Source organism: Canis lupus, chromosome 6 (assembly GCF_048164855.1).
Source record: "Canis lupus baileyi chromosome 6, mCanLup2.hap1, whole genome shotgun sequence".
In the NCBI taxonomy this organism is placed as follows: Eukaryota; Metazoa; Chordata; class Mammalia; order Carnivora; family Canidae; genus Canis; species Canis lupus.
The window spans coordinates 33,741,763-33,766,169 of record NC_132843.1 but is presented as its reverse complement, the minus strand read 5'-3'; the positions used below and the strand labels follow the sequence as shown (position 1 = coordinate 33,766,169).

Sequence of the window (24,407 nt, the reverse complement as noted above, 5' to 3'; positions counted from 1 at the left end):
AGCATTAGAATTTAGTGCTCTGATTTCTAGAAAAGGATCCTTATTGAGACCATTGTTATTTCAGAACTTCATTGTAAAAGACATTTCTTTTAAAATATATCTTATGAACACAGAAGAAAAATTGCTTCAGCAATCATATTGCTCTGGTGTTCCTTAAATGTTTAGTGGAGACCTGCCTGGCATCTACTGATCCCAAGTACTGTGTTCTGTCTGAAATTATATTTCTTTATTGAATTCCCATGTTATCCTAAAGAAATGTGCATAGCTTAATAATAGGATGTGAAAGAGATTTCTCCCCTCCAAAATGTATATTACTTAGAGGTACTGCAGTCAGGGGAATAAGCTATTCACAAATAATAAATGCGCTTAACTTTCCTCAGAAAAGGCCATGCATTGCTCTAACTTTGAAACCTATGCTTAACAAATGTTTTTATTAGTTTATTATATATTCTAGTCTGTGACTTTACGGTAAATTGGGATTTCTGGAGTTGGGAAGATGCCAGTATTATCCCTGACTCAATCTATTTTCCTTCAACAAAATTTAGATTGGATTCCATTCATTTCTGTCCTGAAATTTGTGACCACCATATGAGGGTATCCATCCATTAAGTTAATAGACTTTATTGATAGAATGTTAGGGAAAGCATGAAATCTTATGTCTTCATCCACTACTTCCACTGATATGTCCCTAACCAAATCCAAAACATATATATATATATATATGTTTACAAATTTGTATATATACGTGTATATATATATACACATGTATATATATATGTTAAATTTGGGGATGCTTTTCATTTTAAGACATTGGAATTCTGAGGACTTGGCACCTGGGTGAGGGCTCACTCCCTCCTGTGATTTCCATGAATCACAATTCCCCTAATGGACATTTCCATCATCATTTCCATGGCCCACTTTTTATCTGTAGTCTAACATGCTTGGTTGTCTGTTTAGTAACAAAACTAAAGAAGTTTCTAATCCTTGATTTTAGTTTTAGTTTTAGTTTTCACTGTTTTAATTTTCTAAGCTGTCATTCAAGAATTATATTTTTTTCATTTTCATATTGACAGAAAAATCTATACCCTGAACAAAGGAAAATAACTTTGAATCAAAATTGAACTTTAAAGCCTTTGGATGGGATCATATTACCAAAAAGGGGGCTATAAAATTCTCCAATACAGTTTAAAATCAATTCCAAAAAAAAAAAAAAGCGGTAATAGAAATGACTTTTATCAAATGTGCCAGTGCCTTAGAGTTAGCAGTCCCCATTTCTTATAGAATTGGAAAGGTCCTGGTGGGTTTTGTATTTTAATTCCTGCATATAAAACAGAGGTTGGCTACTTCTTCAACCCCAAGGATGACCCCCAGAGTCAAGCAAGTCAGTCCATATTGTTCAAAGCTTCTTAAGCTAAAGGTGTAGACTCTGCTTTTAATGGCTGGGTGGGAATAAGAGTTCCAGACACACATATGGTGACTCTTATTTTAAACTATCCTCTTTTCCAATAGATTGATTATACAATATAATGATTTCATACTAAAATTTATAAAACGCAGTATCTCTTTTTTTACTCAAATCTAATATTTACTGAAAAAACAATTTAAAAGAAAGGCATGATTCCAGCCACAGTCTAATATTTATGGTTTTACTTAAATCTGCTGTTTTGTGATTGAAGCTTCTTGCTCTTGTTTTTACTCTTAAAGTAGACCTGTAATTGCTGCCCAAGCCATCTCTTCAGTATGTCCTTAGCTTAAGTGTGTCCCCAGCCTTTCCCTTTTAAAAATAACCACAAGTTTCTTTTTTTTTTTTTCTTAATAAGGTTCATTTATCTTGGCTGCCACACACTCTCTAAGTTATCCACATTACTTGGCTTAGGAAGACTTCATCTAATCAGTGCTTTATATGCCACTCTAGATGCCTATTTGCACGTCAGAATTGCTTTTTATTTCATGCACTGAGATGATACTGTATCACTAACACATAGGCATTCCACTCTGTCAAGTAAGATGAATATTTATCAAAAGTATATTTACTTTTCTCAGTACTGTTCTAGAAAGTCTAGGCTGTTGGGAGAGGATATTGAAACTAAGGACCTTAGTATTGTGGAGCTCACTGATTTACTGGTTCTCATGGGAACAAAGGGTGGCTTATCAAATCTCTGGGCATATTATGCAATTTGAAAATGCATATTCAATATTATAGTCCAATTTTATTTTCAATAGAATATTAGGATTCATAATTCCCATATTAAAAACTGCAAAAGATAAAGCTCAGCAAAACCTCTTCAGACATTGAGGATGGTAGATGATACTATAGTATGTTAGAGATATACAGAACATATAGAGGGAAAGGGAATTGATAGTCTTATTTTTAATTGGACCATCTTGAGGAATTTCCTCTTCTTTTTTAATTTAAAATTAATTAATTAACATAGACTGTATTAGTTTCAGATACAGAATTTAGTGATTCATCAGTTATATATGACACCCTGTGCTCATTACATTACATGCCCTCCTTAACATCCATCACCCAGTTACCCCATCCCCCCTTCCATCTCCCATCCAATAACTCTCAGTTTGTTTTCTATGACTAAGAGCCCCTTATAGTTTGTCTCCCTCTCTGATTTTGTCTTGTTTTATTTTCCCTCCCTTCCTCTTTACTTCTTTGTTTTGTTTCTTAAATCCCACATATGAAGGAAATAATATAATTGTCTTTTTTCTGATTGACTTATTTCACTTAGCATAATATCCTTTAGTTCCATCCACATCATTGCAAATGGCAAGATTTCATTTTTGATGGCTGAGTAATATTCCATGGTATACAGATATAGCACATCTTTTTTATTCATTAATTTATTGATGGGCATCTGGGCTATTTCTATAGTTTGGCTATTGTGGACATTACTGATAGAAACATTGGGGTGCAGGTAGCCATTTGGATCACTACATTTATATCCCTTGGGGTAAATTCCTAGTAGTGCAATTGCTGGATCCTAGAGTAGCTCTATTTTTAAATTTTTGAGGAATTTCCATACTGTTTTCCAGCATGGCAATACTAGCTGGCAGAGGAATTTCCTCTTCTGTATATTGAAATACCATGTATATAATCACTCTCAACTTTCCTGAAGGGATATTGAATAAGTTTCCACAATATATTGTATAGTAAAACTAATTTATAATTTGTATCAATCCATAATGGTATTAAATAACATACATAACCACAACCCTATGGTAATTTTTCCCAACCATATCCATAATATTTAAATAGCAATTTGTATAAAACATTTAAGACATGTTACCTTCCCTGTAGCATACAGGACTCTGACAAGAATCTGATCTCCCATGTTTATTATTTTTCTGTCATAGACAAAAAAGTCTTGGATTTTCTGTGAATAAGTTTATATATGGAACAAAAACTCTTGAGAGTCAAAACAATTGAGAAACAGCAGTCTATTTTGTGGAATATTCTTTCACATGAGTCTAATTAATAAAGTTGCAAAGTTATTATCATGAAAAAATAGTAAGGAAAGCCAAAATGTCTTAAGGAGTCAGGAAATAACCTATCATAAAAGAATTGTTAGTACTGATTTTGGAACCTGGCAAATTTGAGGTCAAATTCTGTCTCAGTCGTTTATTTATTATGTGATACTGTGCTGGTTATGGTATCTTGGATCCTCATTTTCCTCATATATAATGTGAGGATTACAATATCTGTTCAGAAGGATTACTATAATAATTCAAATGAGTGTGTGGTAAACACTTGCCATAGAGTATGCCATGCTCAACTATTTAGTTGCTATAATAACGATTTAGAAAGTCCTAGGTGTTTGTTCTCTACCATGTTCATCCATGTGTGAGAAATACTTTCCTCAGATTGGAGAAGTATGGGCACTCAGTTTTATATAAGGATGCAACTGAATAATGACTGATTTTGACTGATAATCTAACATGAGACTTTTTTCTTACCATATACAAGAGACATTCTGTGACCACTTTTTAGTTCATTTGCTTATTTTCTGCTAAATTACCTCGGGTGGACTTTATCCAATTAGTAGATGACCATATTTTTAAAGCTCACATGTTTATTAATCCTTTCCTCCATGGAGTTAGTGTTATTGGCATCAACCAAGTTATTGGATCTAGCTTTGTGAATGGAAGCTGTACCAAATACCCTCTAGAATAATACTGAGGGATATTGCCATTTCTCTCAGAGTCTCTTCTGATTCCTTTGCCAACCACTTGGGCACTCAAGTACAAGCACAATATAATCTGCTGGATTATTTTGGCATCATTATTACTATATTGCAGGATTTGAAATCAAGTGCCTCATTGAAAGAGATTAATGGCATTCAACATCCTCCCTGACTGGGGAGTTGTATCAGTCAAAGAAAGTGTTTGACTGTGGATACTGCATCCTATAAGGGACATAATATTGGATAGGCTATCAGGGTATAAGACTTAATTTGAGTCTGTTTTTCTTTGCTACCTTGGGCAATTCACAGATCCTCTATGAACTCTGATTTCTGATTCAGGGAGTTGGAATACTGTTCTCTGTATTCTCCAACTCTAAAATTCTATTGTTCTCTGAAAAGTACCTCTCAATATTTCCTTTCAAATGATTTATTTATTTAAAACTCTATATTGTCATGGATAAAGTTCAGTTATCAAAGGAAATAAAGACTGTGTCTTAAGCCTGACTATCCCTGATGTTAACATCCTAAAACTCGCCTCAGAGGCAGATGACCTGTAGTTTACTTCCCACTTGGTGTAAATATCTAAATACCGTTCCGACTCTGGGGCATTTCTTGAAATCAGAGGTTGTCCAGAGTGTGCCAATTAATCCATAAACATGTTAAAAGCTAAAGGCAGGGGGAAAAAAGCTAAAGGCAGGGCATTGTGCCATCCACCCTCTGGGATAAAAGACAAAGGTGTGTGTGGTCTCTGTCTCTATAAGAAGCTCACAGGATAGCTGGAGAAATTACACATGTCTTGCGGCAATAGAGGAATTTAGGTTAGTAAGTAGTCAAAGTGATTTGAGTCCAATAAGTTTTTATAGAAGTTCAAAGGGGTTAGAATAACTGTGTATTAGTTTTAAAAATCTCCATGTAAGTATAAAAATTGATTTAGGTGAGAGGACAATGGACTCACTTCTGTTTATCTTATTTCTAGCTCAGTGATATTTCATAGCGAAATTTCTGGTATATATATCTAGTCTGTGATAATTCCTATTATATCCTGATATTGCTCAAGCTTGAACTTGTGTCAAATCCTTGTAATTTGGTGGCATGACTCAAATGAGACTAGCATATTGCTTATTTTGAATAGCTATTATGAATATGAATATGATTGGATCCTTCCACATGCTACCTGTTTGATCTTAGATAATTTATTAAAGTTTTTGAAACTCACTATCAACAACTATAGAACAAGGGAACAATAATAACTATGTAATAGTGTCATTAGGCAGGTAAATGAGATGATACATATGAAATCCTTGTGAGACATTTGCACATTGTATGTGCTCAATAAATACTATATATTATTCTTATTATCTTAAAAAATTTCATAGCATCCTTCTTTGGAAAAATATAGAGGAAATTTTATTCCCTCATTCCTCAAGGTTACAGCCCCTGTGAAAACTTTCCTTTGTTTGAGGTCAGCAGAGATGGAAAACCATGTTGAATATTGGGAGCAAGTGATTCCCAAAGAGAAGACAGGGAACAGTGTTAGTTATAGGCTCAAAACTGTAGTGTATTTAAAAATGAAAGAGCATCTTTTATAAACTGTGATTTTCTATGACAGTGTGATTCTTATGTGTGTGTCCTACACACTCACATACACAGACACAGATACCTCACATATTTTTAGTATAATTGAGCAGTGCATTCATACTTTAATGTTCATACAAATAACCCAGGGATCTTGTTAAAATGTAATCTAATCCAGTAGGTCTGGGGTGTAGCCTTAGTATCTGCATTTCTAACATGGTTCCTGAAGAATCCAAAGTCGAATCACTGTTTGAATAGCAAGGTAATGTAGAATTTTAATTTCTGAGTCATAATTCACAGCTGAGCCTCTCATGTTGGCCACATATTTCTGCAGATCCAAAGGTAATTTTTGGGTCACTGTATATTCAAGTAGTTATTTTTATCTAATATGTGTATTCACATATATATAAATGCCTCAATATGACTATAAACAAAGTTACATCCAGACTATGATTCTAAACTATCTAGGACAGCAGTGAAGTACTTGGCTTCTAAGCCATTGCCTAGTTCCTTTTTTTTTTCATTTTAATTACCACTTTTACTTAGATATAATAAACTGACCAGATGCCATGCTAAAAAGAAAATCTTCCCGATACAGTTTAATTAGCTTAGTTTGTTCATTGTGTGTTGCCTCTTCTCATATAGATCCAGAAGGTCCAATATTGTATTCTGTGTTGCCAGCAGGACACACCAAAATCCTCCTAAGGATATTTGGCTTCTGATCTAATTTTAATTTCTTGGCCAAGACCATTTGCTGCATCTGGCTTTGCTTTAGATGATATACAAAAGAGGAAGTGCCAATCCTTTGGAGGTTAGCTCCATTGCTAGAGAAAATATCAACATCTGCTGTTCCATGATTGTTTGATGTTCTTGGATGGAGTGTGGCAAATTGAAGAATGCTATCACCAAATCTTAAACCCAAACTAAAATGCCTTTTGCTTTTCACACTAACTAACTATTCAAACCCTTGCAAGGGAAGGGTTTAATGCACACACATGTGATGAATCCCCACCAAAACCCATTCAAAATGATCCATGCTTAATACTCCCATATCCTTTACATTATTGAGAATGTGTTGAAACATGAGATTCATAAATGCCTAACTTTAATAGAGGCTTGCCCTTTCTCAATGCGAGGTAATATCAAGAAAGTGTGTGGTGCTATTTGGAAAGAAAATCCTGGAGATGAGGTTGACAGGTTTATGGCACTGGCCTTGTCTTATTTGCAGTAACTCATTTTATATATAGTACTTCACATTGGGAAAGCCAAGGGCTAGAGCCTTCTCTGATTTAACTCAAACAATAAGTAAGATTGTGGTATCAAAGAAGGCAGAAAATAGGTCTGCTGATTAGAACAATATATTAGGGGACAAGAAGAGGCAAAAAAATCAGGATACAATAAATATGAATAAACATTTCATTCTGTTAGTGATCCTCCCTGCCTTAATAAGTGGATAGCACAATGTACTATACCCAGAAATAGTCTTTACTGGCACCTCACATTTATATAACACTCTGAGATGGTTAAACTTGCTTATCTAACTTACACCATAAGAACAAGAACAAAGAACTTTCTTTGTTGCTTGCTTCCCTGCTTGCTTGCTTTAGTTCTTGCTTTCCTTCTTTTTTTATGAACTCAGACCATGGAAAAGCAAAATTCCATGCATATATTTAAATAAAAGTATATTTTGACATCTAGTAAGAGAAGACAAGAATAATGGAAGAGGGAGTTTGCTTTGTTTGCTGAAGGTAACTCAAAGATTAACAGTTTTGTTCAGTGAAAAGCTATTGTCCTGGTCATTCCTCCTGGCAAGGCCTGGGGGACCCATGATGGCAGAGGTCCTTACTGATGCCCAGAGCAATTTGCACACATTCAGAGCCTACAATCTGTCTTCTGAGACTCCATAGGGTTTGAGTTCCCTAGCGTAGGGTTTTAGAAATCCAAATTCTTTACTACCTTCCTGATTTATTTCTTCAATATGTTCAAAGTGTAATAAAACAGCTGTCAAGTGCCAAGTTCTTGTTTCATAAGTGCTACCGCTTACACTGTCCCTATTGGTCATTTCTCAACCTAAAATATGATGGGTGATCGAGTTACCTTTAAACCACAGCTTCTGTAAGTATATATTTCCCTGGGAGAAAACAGCTCTGGGAAGCTTCCCAATAATCTTTTGCAATAAATGTTTATTAACTTTGATGACAGTGTCTGCACAGTCTTGGGAGGAATATTACTTTTGTTGGTTTTCACATTCAGTGTGCTGGGGTATTGATGGATTTTGCAGTGATAGCTTAGCTTTACCCAGAGCTTGAATCATCCTTTAGCATCCTAGACTTTGTCTTTACCAGGAACTTCTAAAAGTGTAAATATCTCTTGTACCATTAAATATATCATTGTACAAGACACTCCTAGTCAGCTCTGGCTCCTCTAGGTGTGATACTGATGACCAGTTATTGAGTGTACACTATGAGTAGATGCACACTTGTTATTGAGAATGACGTCATTTAATTCTGATTTTACAAACAGGACTGGACTCTGCCTCTGCATGAACATACACCAAGGAAGCCAATACTATTCAGAGAACAGCTGAGAGCTAAGTACAGTATCCACATAATTGGATCCTAATGATATCACTAACCCAAAACCTTTAAAGACCTGTTTGCCAAAAGCTACAGTATCTGCCTACCCCTTGGTCATTTGTTTTCCTTCTCTACGTTTACTTCCTTGCTTAGTAGACCCATGGTTTCCCATTGGTTGAACTTTTATGTTCCTTTGTATCCAAATTCTTCCCTCTTAAGCTAACAGCGTGCACAAAACTCCCAAATCAGTCCTATAATAGTGCTCCTGTTACTAGACAATATCATCTATTCCGTGTGAGAACTGGACTTCCACTTTGTGCTATATTTTAAATTACATCATTTTCCTCAAACACGGTGAAGAATCTTTTTTTTTTTTTTTGTCTGTGACTTTAAAAAGGAGTTACTAAAGGAAATACCAAGAAAAAAAAAAGTAGCATCCTCCCTGTTGTGGATAAGGTTGACATTATTACTTAATAATTTTTTATTATTTTCTGGAGAACTTGAAGAACATCATGTTCTGACCTTGAGGTAGATAACTTGAAGTTGAAAACTGACCTAACTTAACTTCTTCTAATTCAGCCACAAGCATAATTTCTGTCTTGGTTTCTTAGTGTCGTTTCATCTTTTTTTTTTTTTTTCGTCACCAGGCATCCATCAAGCACTATCAGAGGACATGGCCCTAGGTGAGGCCCCACACAAAGGGGATTATACTGCTCACCCAGGTTTTCTCCATAAGGAGAATATGCCTATATCTTTCTATTTTTTAGTTTATTTGCATGAATAATCAAGCAGCTATCCTAATTTATTGGGCTGCCCTTTTCTCATAAACACAGTATTATTGTAGTTCAGGAGGCATAGCAAATGCACCATCAGAATCAGCTGAAGAAATTGTTATAATAATAATATATAAGCCCCTGGCTGATTCCAAGGTCTGGAGGGATACCCATGAACAGATGCATTCAAAAGGAACCAAGGTGAATTCAAGGCACAACTAGATTTAATAACCAGAGAGTGGATAAAAAAATATCAATAGATCGAAAGCCACAAATATCACCATGGGAGCATCTCTACAGAATCAAGATCTTCTTTGCTTTTCAGATTTAAAAACAAACTTTTATGAGTATACCATGGGATTAATAAATCCTGAGACTAATTCACTCTAATCAAATTTTTTTATATAAAATAGAGAGTAATTTAAGAACCAGAATAGCTAATTTACAATGAGAATTATGCTTTTTCAAATGACCAGAAACATATTTTCTGTTATTCCAGGAAGCCCTTCTATTATCAAGATACCAAGTAAACAGAATAGGAAAACAAATAGTTTTTAAAAATTGAAACAGAGTATAAGAAATTGAGGAGGGCTGTGGAAAATTTTACCCAGATTATTTTAAGAGTCTGTCTTCCTGATGATTAAAATACTCGTTTTCCAGATATCATTTATATCTCCTTAGACATTAGAACCCTGGCATGTGATTACTCTTCAATTAATTTTCTTGATTCCATATGGACCCTCCTTTTTATTACAGATGGTCTCTGACTTATGATAGTCCGACTTATGATTTTTTGACTTTACAATGTACAAAAGTGATATTCAGTAGAAACTGTACTATGAGTTTTGAATTTTGGTCTTTTCCTGGGCTAGTGATATGTGGTACGATACCCCAGTGATACAGGTTACAGGCAGCGAATCACAGCTCCCAGTGGGTCAGGCAATCACAAGGGTAAACAATCTATACACTTACAACCATTCTGTATCCATACAACCATTCTGTTTTTTCACTTTAAGTACAGTACTTAATAGATTGCATGAGATAGCAATTTTATTATAAAATAGGCTTTGTGTTAGATGGTTTTGCCCAGCTGCAGGATAATGCAAGTGTTCTGAGTAGTTTTAAGATAGGCTGTGCTAAACTATGATGATTATAGGTTAGACATATTAAATACATTTTCAACCTATCTTTTCAACTTACATTGGGTTTATCAGACTGTAATACCATCTCAAGTTGAGGAAGATATCCCTTTTTTTTACTTTTTTAACGTATTACTCGACATCATCCAATTTAGCTCCCAGGAGTTACAGATTAGTCTTCTTTCTGAGATACAGCAATCTTTCTAATCTTATTTGTAACACATTTATAAATTGCCTCAAAGGGACACTTGGATCTCATTCTGGAATTCTCTGTGTGCTCAACTGGCTGATGTCATTATTTTGTCTACTGTCAGGTCATCCATTTTTTTTTCAGGGGGCATATCTGAATATTGACCCAGCTGCACACTTCATCCTTGCCACCTTTGCCATCATAGACAGATATTTAGAGGGATACTGACTAGAATTTGGAGGTGGAGGCATAGAAAAACTAACTTTCAACAAAGGGCTGACCATAACTTGTCCTCTCCTGGTATAGAATTGCAAATAAAGAGTTCCACATACTTGATGTATGCCAGGTGCTCTGCTGAGGGCACTTTTAAATATCAGAGTATCTTAAAGGGAGTCATGATAGAAAATGATGGAACAAATTCCAAAATATATTTAAATTATTGTATTATAGACAAATATGAGTAAAACAAGTACTCAGATTCTGAGGTAGATTATATTGATAACTTCTTCTATTAAATAGATGTCAGATCCAATGAGGAAATTTCTCCTCCAAGGAGCTTCTTTTTGTATGGTAGCATAAAACAAGGCTTGATTATTTACAATGGTTTAAACCCAAAGTAGTTTAGTGCTCTACAAATGTATGTCAATATTTGATAACACCCTTTTTCTCCTCACTATCTTTCAAAACAGCTAATATATTAAATAATGAAATCAGTAAGTATTTATGAGACACAGGACTACTTTTTGATAAAAAGAGCAAGATAAAAAGGTTGAATTGCTGTTCCCCTTCCGTGTTTCAGTAAAATAATGAAAGATAACAACAAATATTATATATCTAGTTTCTACCATGTGTGAGCTAATAAGCTTAATCTTTCCCCATCATCCCATCTAATCCTCAAAAACAATTCTATATCCATAAGGACACTTTTGCTGTTTAAAGAAATTAAGGTGCTTTCCCATAGATGCATAATGATGAACAGAGTGATTCAAAGTGTGGGCTCAGATTCAAGTCCAGTTGTGGCTCCCGTTCCATGATCTTGGGTAAGTTACCCAACTTCCCTGTGCTTCAATGTTCTTATTTATAAAGCGAGGATAGTTTTAGTACCACGGCTTAGGGATTTTGCTCACAATTCTACCTGTAATAAGGTGTGTGAAATCTTTGACAGAAAACATAGAAAGTATTTAATAAGTGAAGCCACACAGTTAGTGTGCAGCAGCATTGTTACCCCCCTGACTTCAAAGCCCACAACCACTATACTCAGGCCATGGGTGAGGGGAGGAAGAACACACCAGGCAGCACAGGATTCAAATCCAGCTCCTTACTGAAAGATGCCTTGGCAAGTTATTTGAACCTCTCTTTGAACCTTGTATTTAATTATCCACAAATACTAATATCTATCCAATAATACTATTGAAAGTTGGGAAAACATACAATGTGTCTGCAACTGGCAAGCAAGGTCTAACTTGCTTCACTTGTTCACTGCTAAAGCCACTTACCTCTCCCCCCTCACTCCTTCATAGGCTACTTGGGGAAACAGACATGGATAATTGAAGAAAGTGGGAAAGGAGACAGAGAATAAATGCTTAAGGTATTTAGAATTACCGAAGACTGGAAGGATCAGGGAAGTTCTCAGAGACTAGGAAAAAACAGAGCTAAATGTTGAGTTTAGAACAGAGAAGGAAATAGGCACATAAGAGACATGGCTGGAGCCAAACCACAGGTGTGGAGTTCACAGTTTTATGTTCAAATTCAATCTATCACATTAGGAAGGATTTTTGAGCATCAAACCAGAAAGTTTGGAATTGATTCAATATGCAATGAGTTTTACATGGGGGATTTATGATAAACCCTATGTATGATTCAGGTAGTTCAAGTTAGGAAATATTATCATCTGTTTTCAAATTAGATTTTATATCATAAGAATCACCATGAACATTGTAATAGAAACAAATAAGTCCAATTAATAAATCACTCCTATACATAGCTCTTCATTCTTTACGCAGTCCTAATTAAATGTCTTAGAGCACACATATTTTTATAATGATTCAGGTTCATATATTTTTCACATATATCAATGGTACTATTTCACTTTTTAATTATACATGTAATAAAAGTTAATGCAATAATTAAGGGTTGACATAGTAAGAAGGAAAAACGACTTGATTGTTATTTATTAGTCATTGTTGAACAGAAGGACAATGGCAGCAAAGGGAGAAAAAGCTTAGGAGGGATTCATGGTAGGCTATTCAGGAGGCTATTATCTGGCAATAGTTGGTTTGTAAAACTTTGGAAGAGCCCTGAATCCCCCGTCTATCTCTAGGTTATACAGGATATGAGCAGTGTTGTGATCATACAAGATGCCATACAAAAAGATTAGGATAGAGTGGGAAGGAAACAAAGCTCTAAATTGAAAAAGTACCAATTTTGTCTGGGTAAAGGTGACTGAAAGGTATCCATAAACACATTAAAGACTTAAAAATTGAACATTTCTTTTGCATTTCTGATTTCCTGTTTTGTGGGTTAATTATTAGACAAGTCTCATATTTCTTTGAGTTAATGAGCTACTTCAAAGCAAGAGCAATACATATAACAAATACTTAAATGATATTTTTTCAATGATTCATAGTTAGACTAGTGATTAGCATACAGTTAACACTAAAGTTTTTTCTTAGTTTTTCTTTTTTTTTTTGTAAATTGAGTTATAATATTATTTGAAAAATGAGGAATTTTCTTCTGATTTCTAGATTCATGTCCAAGTTTTTGATGGATGTCTTCCATTATAAATTCACAGGAACCTTGAACTGAACCTATCCTATATGGAAATCCATCCTCTTTTTCTACCTTTTCCCTCTCCTGTGACCTCCCAACAAAGGGTACCACATCATTCACCTAGAAAAATAACTACCTTTCACATCTCATACATTTAATCAGTCTCTAATTTCCAGCAAATTATCTTCCTGTAATTTTTATCAATTCCATTCTTCCCTTCCCATCTTCGCTGCTGGAGTCTTGTGTCAAGCCTTCATTTTTTCTTACTTTGCTTTCCCACAGCAGTTTCCTAACAGGCATCCTTGCACCCAGTAAGTCCACTTCATATCTATTGCTTCATTTTTGCTATGGGTTTTGTTTTCAATATGCAATTTAGAATATGTCACTTCCCTCTAAAAATATCATTTCATGATTACCCATTGCTTTCTAATGTTTAGCATGGCATAATGGGCCCTTGGTAATATGACCATGGCTTTTCTCTCTATCCTCCATCTGGCTCTTCCATACCCTGGGCTCTATACTGGAGGACTAGAAATTCCTAAATGTAGCATGTTGCCTGAGCCTTTGGAACTCCTGAGCATGCTGTTTCCTTTGCTTGGAAGTCTCTACTAGTTCCTACTCTATACACATTATTAACACATATTCACCATTCAAGATTCAGGTTTCCCCTTCCCATCAGAAAAATAATTACTCACCTCTGAGATGATATTGTATGTCTCTCTTCCTCGCCTAAATAAGAACTTATGATTAACTATCATAACATTTAGTGTCCTTTACTCTGCTGTGAATTCCTTGAAGAGTTTACCTATTTCAACTCTGTGTTCCCAAAACTTAACAGAGTACCTAAGTGTAGTGTAATTGTTTGTTAAATAAAAGTATAGAAGAACAAAAATTAGCAATATATCTAGTATGGCCCTTGTGGATTAGCACTAAAGAAATTGAATGAGAGCTGTTACTGTGATTTGTCTGTATTAATGAGCTAGCATTAGCCATTCTGAGAACTCCGCTCTCTTGACACTATTACTCAATGATCTTTCTATCAAATCCTGGACAATTTCCAGGTAGTTCTTACTGTGTCACTGTTTATAGAGGGAAGTGCAGCCTGTCTTTGAGATTTCACGTGCCAGTGCTCGCTATCCTCATGAATATCAATGCCAGTTTGCTGGTTATTTCTTCTTAATTCACTTACCTTTTGCTCCAGAGAGTTGGATGCTATACTAGTAGTGTTGCAATTTATATACTGAGAAGAGCAAATAACAGAAAATAACCCTAACCAAGTAAGCAGGGTTGGTTGCGCATATTCTAGGCGCACACAGTTTTTTTTTTCATTTTAGTGTAATCTGATTGAAACAATGTTAGAAACCAGTGCATTGATTATATTCTCTTCTACTAACTCATTAATTCAACAACAACAACAAAAATAAATGAACAACAGGCATTCCCAAGATAATACAAGGACTATGAAACATAGTGTACTCATAAAAGCAAAACACCAGTTGATTGAAATATTATATTTCAAACAGATGGGATAGTATCATATGAACATATGTGAGTCATAGTTTACAAAAACATTGTATTCTAACTAATTTGACCCTTAGATCACAATGCAATATTGGAAAAGAGAAATCGTATAAATCATTCCACATAAAAGAGTTTTAAAAATCTTGATAAATAATGGTCACTGAGAGTTTAGAATTTCCCACTCACAAGTTTAAGTTCTTTATATGTATTACTTTTTATAGCAACCCATTATACATATTATTAATAACCTTGCTTTACAAATGAGACAACTGAGAAACCAAAGAAAATATTTCCTGACTCTCTCAAAGACAGAAACATGTATATACCAGAGTCAAGACTCAAATCCAGAAAATGTCTCAATCCTCTAATACTTCTTAACTATTCCACCACACTGAGAGTTGAGTTTAATATTACAACCTAAACATCCATCTCTTTGAATTATTGGTTTCAAAAGATTTGATGTATTCATCTATTATCAGTGGCAAATCAGTCACCAGTCTTTACCAAACACCTACTACCTTTAGAATCACATTTAATAATGGATAAAACCAATATGGTTACAAAAGAAAAATAGGATCCTTATCCCTGACCTAGGTTAGCTTTGAATTTAACTTGACATCTAGTAGAAGAAGACACTAATTGATGTGATATAATGGTAGTTAAAATACCTGGGCTAGGAGTCAGAAAATCTCTCAGTTTAATGGTTTAAGCCCCAGCACAACACACTGTGTGAAGGCAGGATCCTTTGGTGATTCCAAAGGTGACTTAAATTTCCCTGGGTCAACCTCCATCAGTAGCTACTTCACTGGTCTCAGTTTTGCGATCAGTTCCTAAGGCTGCCATCATCCATAGGCAACTACCATCCACTTCAGGGTGGGTCTACACAGTAGAATGCCCCAGCATTTTATATATAACATAGTTTCAGTAAAGAAAAGGAACAACAGAATGGAATTTCAACACAAAGCTAAAACAAGCTTCAAATTTAACTTCTGTCATAAAGTAGCCTCAAATTTTCTAGCCATAACCCACTGCAGTGTTTCTCCCTGGCATGTACTCTCTCTCTGGGAGAAATCAAAGAAATCATTTCAGAAGAAGACTTTAAAAACAAATATTGATTTTTAATAAGCCCCTGGTTTTAGACTTTGTCAGAGTAATCTCTTCCTTTTTTCTTCACATTTCACTTATTCTTCACACATAAACTCCTCATTTCCCATTTCATAAATAAAAAATATATTTTAAATGATTGTTTTCTCAGGGCGCCTGTTGGTTAAGCATCAGACTCTTGATTTTGGCTCAGGTCATGATATTTGGGTTGTGAGATTAAGCCTCATGTAGAGCTCTGCCCAGGTGTGGAGCCTGCTTAAGATTCTCTTTCCCTCTCCCAGAGCTCCTCCTCCCTCTCCCCCCAAACCTTACTCTCTTTCTTCCTCTTTAAAATAAGTAAATGAGAGGTGCCTGGGTAGCTCAGTCAGTTAAGCGTCTGACTTCAGGTCAGGTCATGATCTCAGGGTCCTGAGATTGAGCCCCGTGTCCAGCTCCCTTCTTGGTAGGGAACCTGCTTGTGTGCTCTCTCTCTTTCTCTCAAATAAAAAATAAAATCTTTTAATGAATGAATAAACAAACAAACAAATAAATAAATACTTGTTTTCTCTTTACATTTTTTTTCTAGGAATGTTAAAAATGTTTCTAAAGAGAAACTCAAACATTACATTAAAGTATAAGTTAGAAATTTAGTTGGGTGGATTTTTTTTTTTTTGGTTTTCAGAAATATTAATTTTATTTATCCTGAGGAAAGAGTAGAGAGAGAGATCTGATAGAAATATACTAAAATTTTATTTTTTAAACAAAGCATTTATTTTTAATTACATAATTTGATATTATGTGCATTTGAGGTAGTAGTGAAATCTCTTTCCGAAGATAAGAAAGATAAGAATGGGGAGAAACAGAGATGCCTGAGTGGTTCAGTGGTTGAGTGTCTGCCTTTGGCTCAGGGAGTGATCCTGGGGTCCTGGGATTGAGTCCCGTGTCAGGTTCCCTGCAGGGAGCCTGCTTCTCCCTCTGCCTATGTCTCTGTCTCTCTCATGAATAACTAAATAATCTTAAAAAAACTAAAAGAATGGAAACAGGTGTGTGTGGAAGAGAGAAAAAGTGAGGGGAAAGGGAAAGATGAAAATAAGAAAGGAAAACACATCAACATAATAGCCATGAATATATGACATAGAGACGCAGAGAAGAGAAGGCAGAAAAAAGGAAATGAGAAAGAAGCAAAACAGAGATCTGAAATTAGAGTTAGATACCTTGATGAAGCGAGCTTATCAATTGTTTTATTTTTATTTATTTATTTGTTTGTTGTTACTTTTTTGTATATTTTAAAATATTTTGTATATTTTAGAATATTTATTTCATCCCGTCAAGTGCCGCCCTCAGTGCCAATCACCCAGTCACCCCACCTCCCTTTCCATTACCCCTTGTTTGTTTCCCAGAGTTAGGTGTCTGTCATGTTCTGTCACTCTCACTGATATTTCCCACTCATTTTCTCTCCTTTCCCCTTTCACTATTTTTTATGTTCCCCAAATGAATGAGACCATATAATGTCTGTCCTTCTCTGATTGACTTATTTCACTCAGCATAATACCCTCCAGTTCCATCCATGTCGAAGCAAATGGTGGGTATTTGTCATTTCTAAAGGCTGAGTAATATTCCATTGTATACATATACCACAGCTTCTTTATCCATTCATCTTTCGATGGACACTGAGGCTCCTTCCACAGTTTGGCTATTGTGGACATTGCTGCTAGAAACATCAGGGTGGAGGTGTCCTGCTGTTTCACTGCATCTGTATCTTTTGGGTAAATCCCCAGCAATGCAATTGCTGGGTCGTAGGGCAGGTCTATTTTTAACTCTTTGAGGAACCTCCACACAGTTTTCCAGAGTGGCTGCACCAATTCACATTCCCACCAACAGTGCAGGAGGGCTCCCCTTTCTCCACATCCTCTCCAACATTTGTTGTTTCCTATCTTGTTAATTTTCCTCATTCTCACTGGTGTGAGGTGGTATCTCATTGTGGTTTGGATTTGTATTTCCCTGATGGCAAGTGATACAGAGCATTTTCTCATCTGCTTTTTGGCCATGTCTATGTCTTCCTCTGTGAGATTTCTCTTCATGTCTTTTGCCCTTTTCATGATTGGATTGTTTGTTTCTTTGCTGTTGCATTTAATAAGTTTTTTATAGATCTTGGGTACTAGGCCTTTATCTGATAGGTCATTTGCAAATATCTTCTCCCATTCTGTAGGTTGTCTTTTAGTTTTGTTAACTGTTTCTTTTGCTGTGCAAAAGCTTCTTATCTTGATGAAGTCCCAATAATTCATTTTTGCTTTTGTTTCCCTTGCCTTCATAGATGTATCTTGCAAGAAGTTACTGTGACCAAGTTCAAAAAGGGTGTTGCCTGTGTTCTCCTCTAGGATTTTGATGGATTCTTGTCTCACATTGAGATCTTTCATCCATTTTGAGTTTATCTTTGTGTATGGTGCAAGAGAATGGTCTAGTTTCATTCTTCAGTCTCAAAGGAGCCACCAAATCATCAGTGAGTAGGAGGGGGTGGGAAGCAAAACACGTCGCCCTATAAATAAGCACCTCTGGTTTTCAGAGGAGAGCCTCAAACATCTGCTGGACACCAGGTCTATGTACTTACTCAGCTCTGTGCCTCAAAAATCTAGTCTTGCAAAAACCAAGCTGGGACATGTATGTGAGATGCACATGTCACTAAAAAAATAAAAGAATGGAAACAGGTGTGTGTGGAAGAGAGAAAAAGTGAGGGGAAAGGGAAAGATGAAAATGAGAAAGGAAAACACATCAACATAATAGCCATGAAATAGTCCTCCAAAAATCAGGAGACCCAGGTTTAGTGGTGTCTGTCTCCTGGGAGCTTTGTGACCATGACCTCTCTGGGCATCGGTCTGTAAAAAAAAAAAAAAAAAAAAAAATTCCAATTTTCCCAGCACCATTTATTGAAGAGATTGTCCTTTTTCCAGTGGATAGTCTTTCCTGCTTTGTTGAATATTAGTTGACCATAGCATTGAGGGCTCATTTCTGGGTTCTCTATTCTGTTCTATTTATCAATGTGTCTGTTTTTGTGCCAGTACGAGACTGTCTTGATGATCACAACTTTGTAGTACAACTTAAAATCTGGCATTGTGATGCCCCCAGCTCTCGTTTTCTTTTTCAATATTCCCCTGGCTATTCGGGGTCTTTTCTGATTCCACACAAATCTTGAGATTATTTGTTCCAACTCTCTGAAGAAAGTCCATGGTATTTTGATAGGGATTGCATTAAATGTGTACATTTCCCTGGGTAGAATTGACATTTTCACAATATTCTTCCAATCTATGAGCATGGAATAATTTTCCATCTCTTTGTGTCTTCCACAATTTCTTTCAGAAGTGTTCTGTAGTTTTTAAGGTATAGATCCTTTACCTCTTTGGTTAGGTTTATTCCTAGGTATCTTATGATTTTGGGTGCAATTGTAAATGGGATTGACTCCTTAATTTCTCTTTCTTCAGTTTCATTGTTAGTGGATAGAAATGCCACTGACTTCTGGGCATTGATTTTGTATCCTGCCATATTGCCAATTGCTGTAGGAGTTCTAGCAATCTGGGGGTGGAGTCTTTTGGGTTTTCTATGTACAGTATCTTGTACCTTAATATTTCTTGCAGAGCTGGTTTGGTGGTCACCTATTCTTTCAGTTTCTGCCTATCTTGGAAGCTCTTTATCTCTCCTTCTATTCTAAATGAGAGCCTTGCTGGATAGAGTATTCTTGGCTGTGTGTTCTTCTAATTTAGTGCCTTGTATATATCCTGCCAGCCCTTTCTAGCCTGCCAGGTCTCTGCGGAGAGATGTGCTGTTAATCTAATATTTCTCCCCATATAAGTTAGGGATCTCTTGTCTCTCACTGCTTTAAGGATTTTCTCTTTATCTTTGGAATTTGCAAGTTTCACTATTAAATGTCAAGATGTTGAATGGTTTTTATTGATTTTGGGGGGAACCTCTTTATCTCCTGTATCTGAATGCCTGTTTCCCTCCCCAAATTAGGGAAGTTCTTAGCTATGATTTGTTCAAATATGCGTTCTGGCCCTCTGGCCCTCTCAGTGCTCTCTGGGACCCCAATTCTATGTAGATTTTTCCTTCTGAGGCTATCATGTATTTCCCTTAACCGTTCCTCATGGTCTCTTGATTGTTTTTCCTCTTTTGTCCTCAGTTTGTTCCTTGCCATCAATTTGACTTCTATGTCACTCTTTCTTCCACCTCATTAACCCTCATCGTTAGGACCTCTAGTTTGGATTGCATCTCATTTAGTTGATTTTTAGTTTCGGCCTGATTAGATCTAAATTCTACAGTCATGAAGCCTCTTGAATCCTTTATGCTTTTTTCCAGAGCCACCAGTAGCTTTTTTTTAAAAAAAGATTTTATTTATTAATTCATGAAAGACACACAGAGAGAGAAAGAGAGGCAGAGACACAGGCAGAGGGAAAAGCAGGTTCCACACAAGGAGCCCAATGTGGGACTGGATCCCAGGACTCCAGCCCACGCACTGGGCTGAAGGCAGGCACTAAACCACTGAGCCACCCAGGGATTCCCCACCAGTAGCTTTATAATTGTTTTTCTGAATTGGCTTTCTGACATGGAATTGTAGTCCAAATTCTGTAACTCTGTGGCAGTGAGTACTGTTTCTGATTCTTTTTGTAGTGAGTTCTTCCTTCTAGTCTAAACCATTTTGTTCAGTGCAGAGTGAAACAGAAACTGCTTAATAATGATAGGAAGATGCTTTACACATTCTTCACCATACAGCCCCTAAGTCAAAGATATACGTACATGCAAGAAAACAGAGCAGCTCACTTTCTAAATCCCTGAAGAGCTGTTATTATAGAAAAGCTGTTATAAAGTGGTTTTCTCTGATCTTTATTTCTCTGATCTTTATTCCACCAATTCAACCTATCCCTCTGTTCTAATAATTTTCACCATCAATGTTTTCCATGTAAAACCATCAAATCTACCCAAGTTTTAGAAAAAAAGTCTCAATGGACTGATACATGTTGACAGGTACATTCTAGGAGCTGATCTCACATTGGTTAAAAGACAGCATTCCAGAATCAGCCTGCCCATGTGCAGAGCCAAGCTCCACCACTATGGCTGTGTGAAAAGTAGTATCTCAGTTTCTTCTTGCATAAAATAGGAAATAACGGTAGTAATAGCAGTACTTGTAGGAATGAGAGAATTAAATGAATTAAAGTGTCTAAAGTGTGCAGGGCAATGTCCATACATGGTAAATAAATCTACTGGATCATACAGGTAAAATAAATAAATAAATAAATAAATAAATAAATACATACATACATACATACATACATAAATAAAGGGAGGGGACTGGGAGATGGTGGTGGTGACGAAGTTGTAGTGGAGGGGGAATGTAGTCTACCTGAGGGGTCCTAGAGGTTAAATCCTCTTGGTTCTGAGTATATTAAGTTCTGTATGTTAGAAGATGCTCAGTCCCAAGTTTATAAAAACAATACTTGTAGAGGGCCCCATCAGTGAGCACCAAAACGTAAATGAGATAAAGGAGGGGGGCAGAATGGGAATGAAGAGAGAATATAATGTCACAGAATGAACCAGCACGGTTTACCACTTGTTTCTGCGTGCATGCTGGTCATGTTTTAGAAGGTATTAACTTCCGCCATTGTAGAACAACATGAGGCAGAGAAAACAAACACAAAACAAAAAACATATGTTGTATATCTCCCAGACTTAAGTTGAGTATGTAAAAGGGAATCCAGAAGTGGACAATATATCTAAGACCTGTAATTGTAGAAATATGAAAGTCAAAAAGGAAGAAACTTAAAAGTGAAGAGGTGGTAAAATATTGTATCTAAGGTGGGAAAAGAGAAACTATTGGAAATTTATAGTCTGATATAAAAAACAAGTTGTACTGGAAAAAGAAAAAAAGGGGGAGGGGATGAGTACCCTCTAGCTCTATACACTGTAAATCCCTCGACTTCCCCTGGAGCTTTCCAGCGCTGCTGGGTCCAGAACTTGCTCTTCCCCTGTCCTTCCAGCTGGTCTTCTGGGGGAGCGGCCTGCTGTGCTGATTCTCAGGTGTGTGCACCTGGGGGAGCCCCCCCCCCCCGCCAGGTGCCGGGCTCAGTGGGAGCTGCTGTCCCCGTGAGGCCCCTGTTCCCTGGGGCCCGGCCCCATCCCAGGCACAAGGTGACACCAGGAGGAACGACCACACTGGCGGCGGCAGCTCCCCAGCCCTGGAGTCTGCTCCCGCAGTAACTCCCGCAGCTCCTAGTCCTAGTCCGCACCGGCCTGGATGCTCCCGGGGCGGGGGCGCCGATCTGCACAGCTCGGGGCCCCTGGCAGGAGCGTCCTCGCTGTCCTGGGCCCTCCCCGCCTCCCTGTCCCGGGGGGAGCGCAGGGCCCTGGGCTGTGTCCCCCGCGCCCTGGGTCTGGGGCCTGCGCCGCTGGACTCGCGCTCCCGGCCTCGGCTCCCGAAGGCAGCAGGTGCAGCCCCCTCCCCCGGAGCCCCCCGACCCAGCGGCTTCTCCCGAGGCCCCGCCGGGGCGCTGCAGCCCTTCCCCGAGCTCGGCCGCGGGGTGTGGGGCGCTGTCCCCCGGGCGCACCTCCTGTTAGTGACCCCGGGAGACTGGGGGCTCCGCGGCCCCTCCTGGGATCCCGCCCGAGCTCCCTGCGAGCGCCTTTCGTCCGGGACGAATCCGGGCGGATCTTTAAAGCTCCCGCGTCTCGGGGCTGGGCTCTCCCGAGCTGGAGGCTCTGGCCGCGGCCTCAGCCCGGCTCCTCGCGGGCCCCCCCCCCCCACCTGATCCTTCTTTATTTTTTTTCCTCCCGCCATCCCACCTTGTTAGAAGCCAAAACCCTTCTCTCTCTAGCGTTCGGGCTGTTCTCGCTTTAAATCTCAGGTCGAATCCGTAGGTGTCCAGGGTGTTTTGAAGGTTATCTAGGTAAGCTGGCGGGGCCGGGTGACTCGGGGAGCCTACTCCTCTGCCGTCTTGCCCCAAAAGCCCTATTGTTTAATTTTTAATTATAGGCTTTAAAATATTATTATTTGATATATGAATAATCATAGTTTTTTTCAACTGCCTTTATTTAACCAAGGCTGAGGTTTTATTCTAGGTGAGTGGTACTCAAACGTTTTGATCTTAAAATCATTTCATTCACTTGACAATTATTGAGGACCCCCAAATTTTTAATTTTATGGGTTATTTCTATTGCTATGTAGCATATTATGAATTAAAACTAAAATTTTATAAAACTAAAGCAATACATTAAAAAGTTATAGTAAATATTAATTTAAAAATATTTCAAGAAATAACATTTTAAAAATATTTTATGTATTTATTTATTTATTTGAGAGAGAGAGAGAGAGAATGCACAGAGGGAGCATGTAAGGGAGAAGCAGACTCCTCACTGTGAAGAGAACCCCATGCAGGACTGGATCCAAGGAACCTGAGATTATGACCTGAGCTGAAGTCAGCCAACTAAGCCACCCAGGTGCCCCAAGAAATAATATTTTATACCCATATTTTCCAGAACAACAAAAAAATTTGAGGAGAATGACAGTATTTTACATATTTTAAAATTTCCAAAGATAATCTAGCTTAAAAGACAGTTGGAGTTACCTATCTGCTTCTGTATTCAATAAACTGCAGTCTGTTGTTTTGGTTGTTTATGAAAAAAATTCAGTTTTATGCAGATACGGAGATGGAATATATAGAACTTCATTAACCCTTGCAAAAAGGCCTCTCAGATCCCTCAGTTCTTTGAATGTATTTTGAGAACCACTTCCGTAGACAAAATCAGCATGATTCAGTTCTGTAAATGTCAACAGAGCAAGCACCTGTGTTGTCTGCATCACTGTGCTTTTGGTCTCCTGACCCATCAGGTGTTTGAAAGCCTCTGAAGCCCCAGTTGCAGGCAGACTTCATTTCAGAGTTCTGTTGGGATGGAAGCATGTTTATCATGGAGGCTGGATGAGTGCTGAATCCAGCCAGTGGATTTATTCATGTCACCATCACAAATCCAGAATAAAGAATCAACCAGCAACATGTTGAGATTTAATAGTGTAGTCACAATCTGCCCTAAACTGTGCATCTCCTTTAAATTTTATCTTGAGTCATAATTATGTAGACCTAATCCTAACCTCCATGTCATTTTTCATTTGAACAGATGTTGTACCAGGTCCAACTCATTCTATGCTTTTGTAACTGTAAAATTGATTATTCTAACTAAGATGTAAGACTTTTGCATTAATCTGTTACTTTTCATATTTCTGAGTTTGTTCCATCATTCTATCCTGTCAGGATTGCCCTAAATCTTCCTTCTGATACCTGGTCTATTAGCCTTTACTTTTAGATTTATGTCATTTCGTATCTGTTGTGAAAAAAAGTGTATAGCTTAAAATATTGTATAAACCAAAAGATGTCCTTAAAAGTATATAGCATATTTTAAAAAATGTGTAGTGTTATAAAGGTTGTTATAGTTATTAGCATTATTAATGTAAAATTATTAATGTAATGATGATCTGGGTGAGGCCACAGAAAAAGTGTGCCTCTTATTCAGTGTACCACCCATCTTCCCTTTCCAGAGCTTTTCTCCCTGGC

The 24,407-nt window shown here is 37.2% G+C and overlaps 1 protein-coding gene across 9 annotated transcripts in view; it reads left to right on the top strand.

Annotated features, from left to right (window-relative positions):
* The window catches only part of RIT2 (Ras like without CAAX 2), a 468,395-nt gene that overhangs the window by 119,438 nt on the left and 324,550 nt on the right, over positions 1-24,407 (top strand). Inside the window, exons 3-4 of one of the 9 annotated variants that reach the window (XM_072829419.1) lie at positions 8,292-8,362; positions 11,408-11,486. The exons of 7 other annotated variants lie outside the window; for them this stretch is intronic. In XM_072829419.1, the coding sequence (XP_072685520.1) occupies positions 11,408-11,486 (79 nt within the window). In that variant the 5' untranslated portion in view covers positions 8,292-8,362. The remainder of the gene's footprint in view (positions 1-8,291; positions 8,363-11,407; positions 11,487-24,407) is intronic. One more of the 9 variants, XM_072829422.1, reaches the window with a different exon arrangement.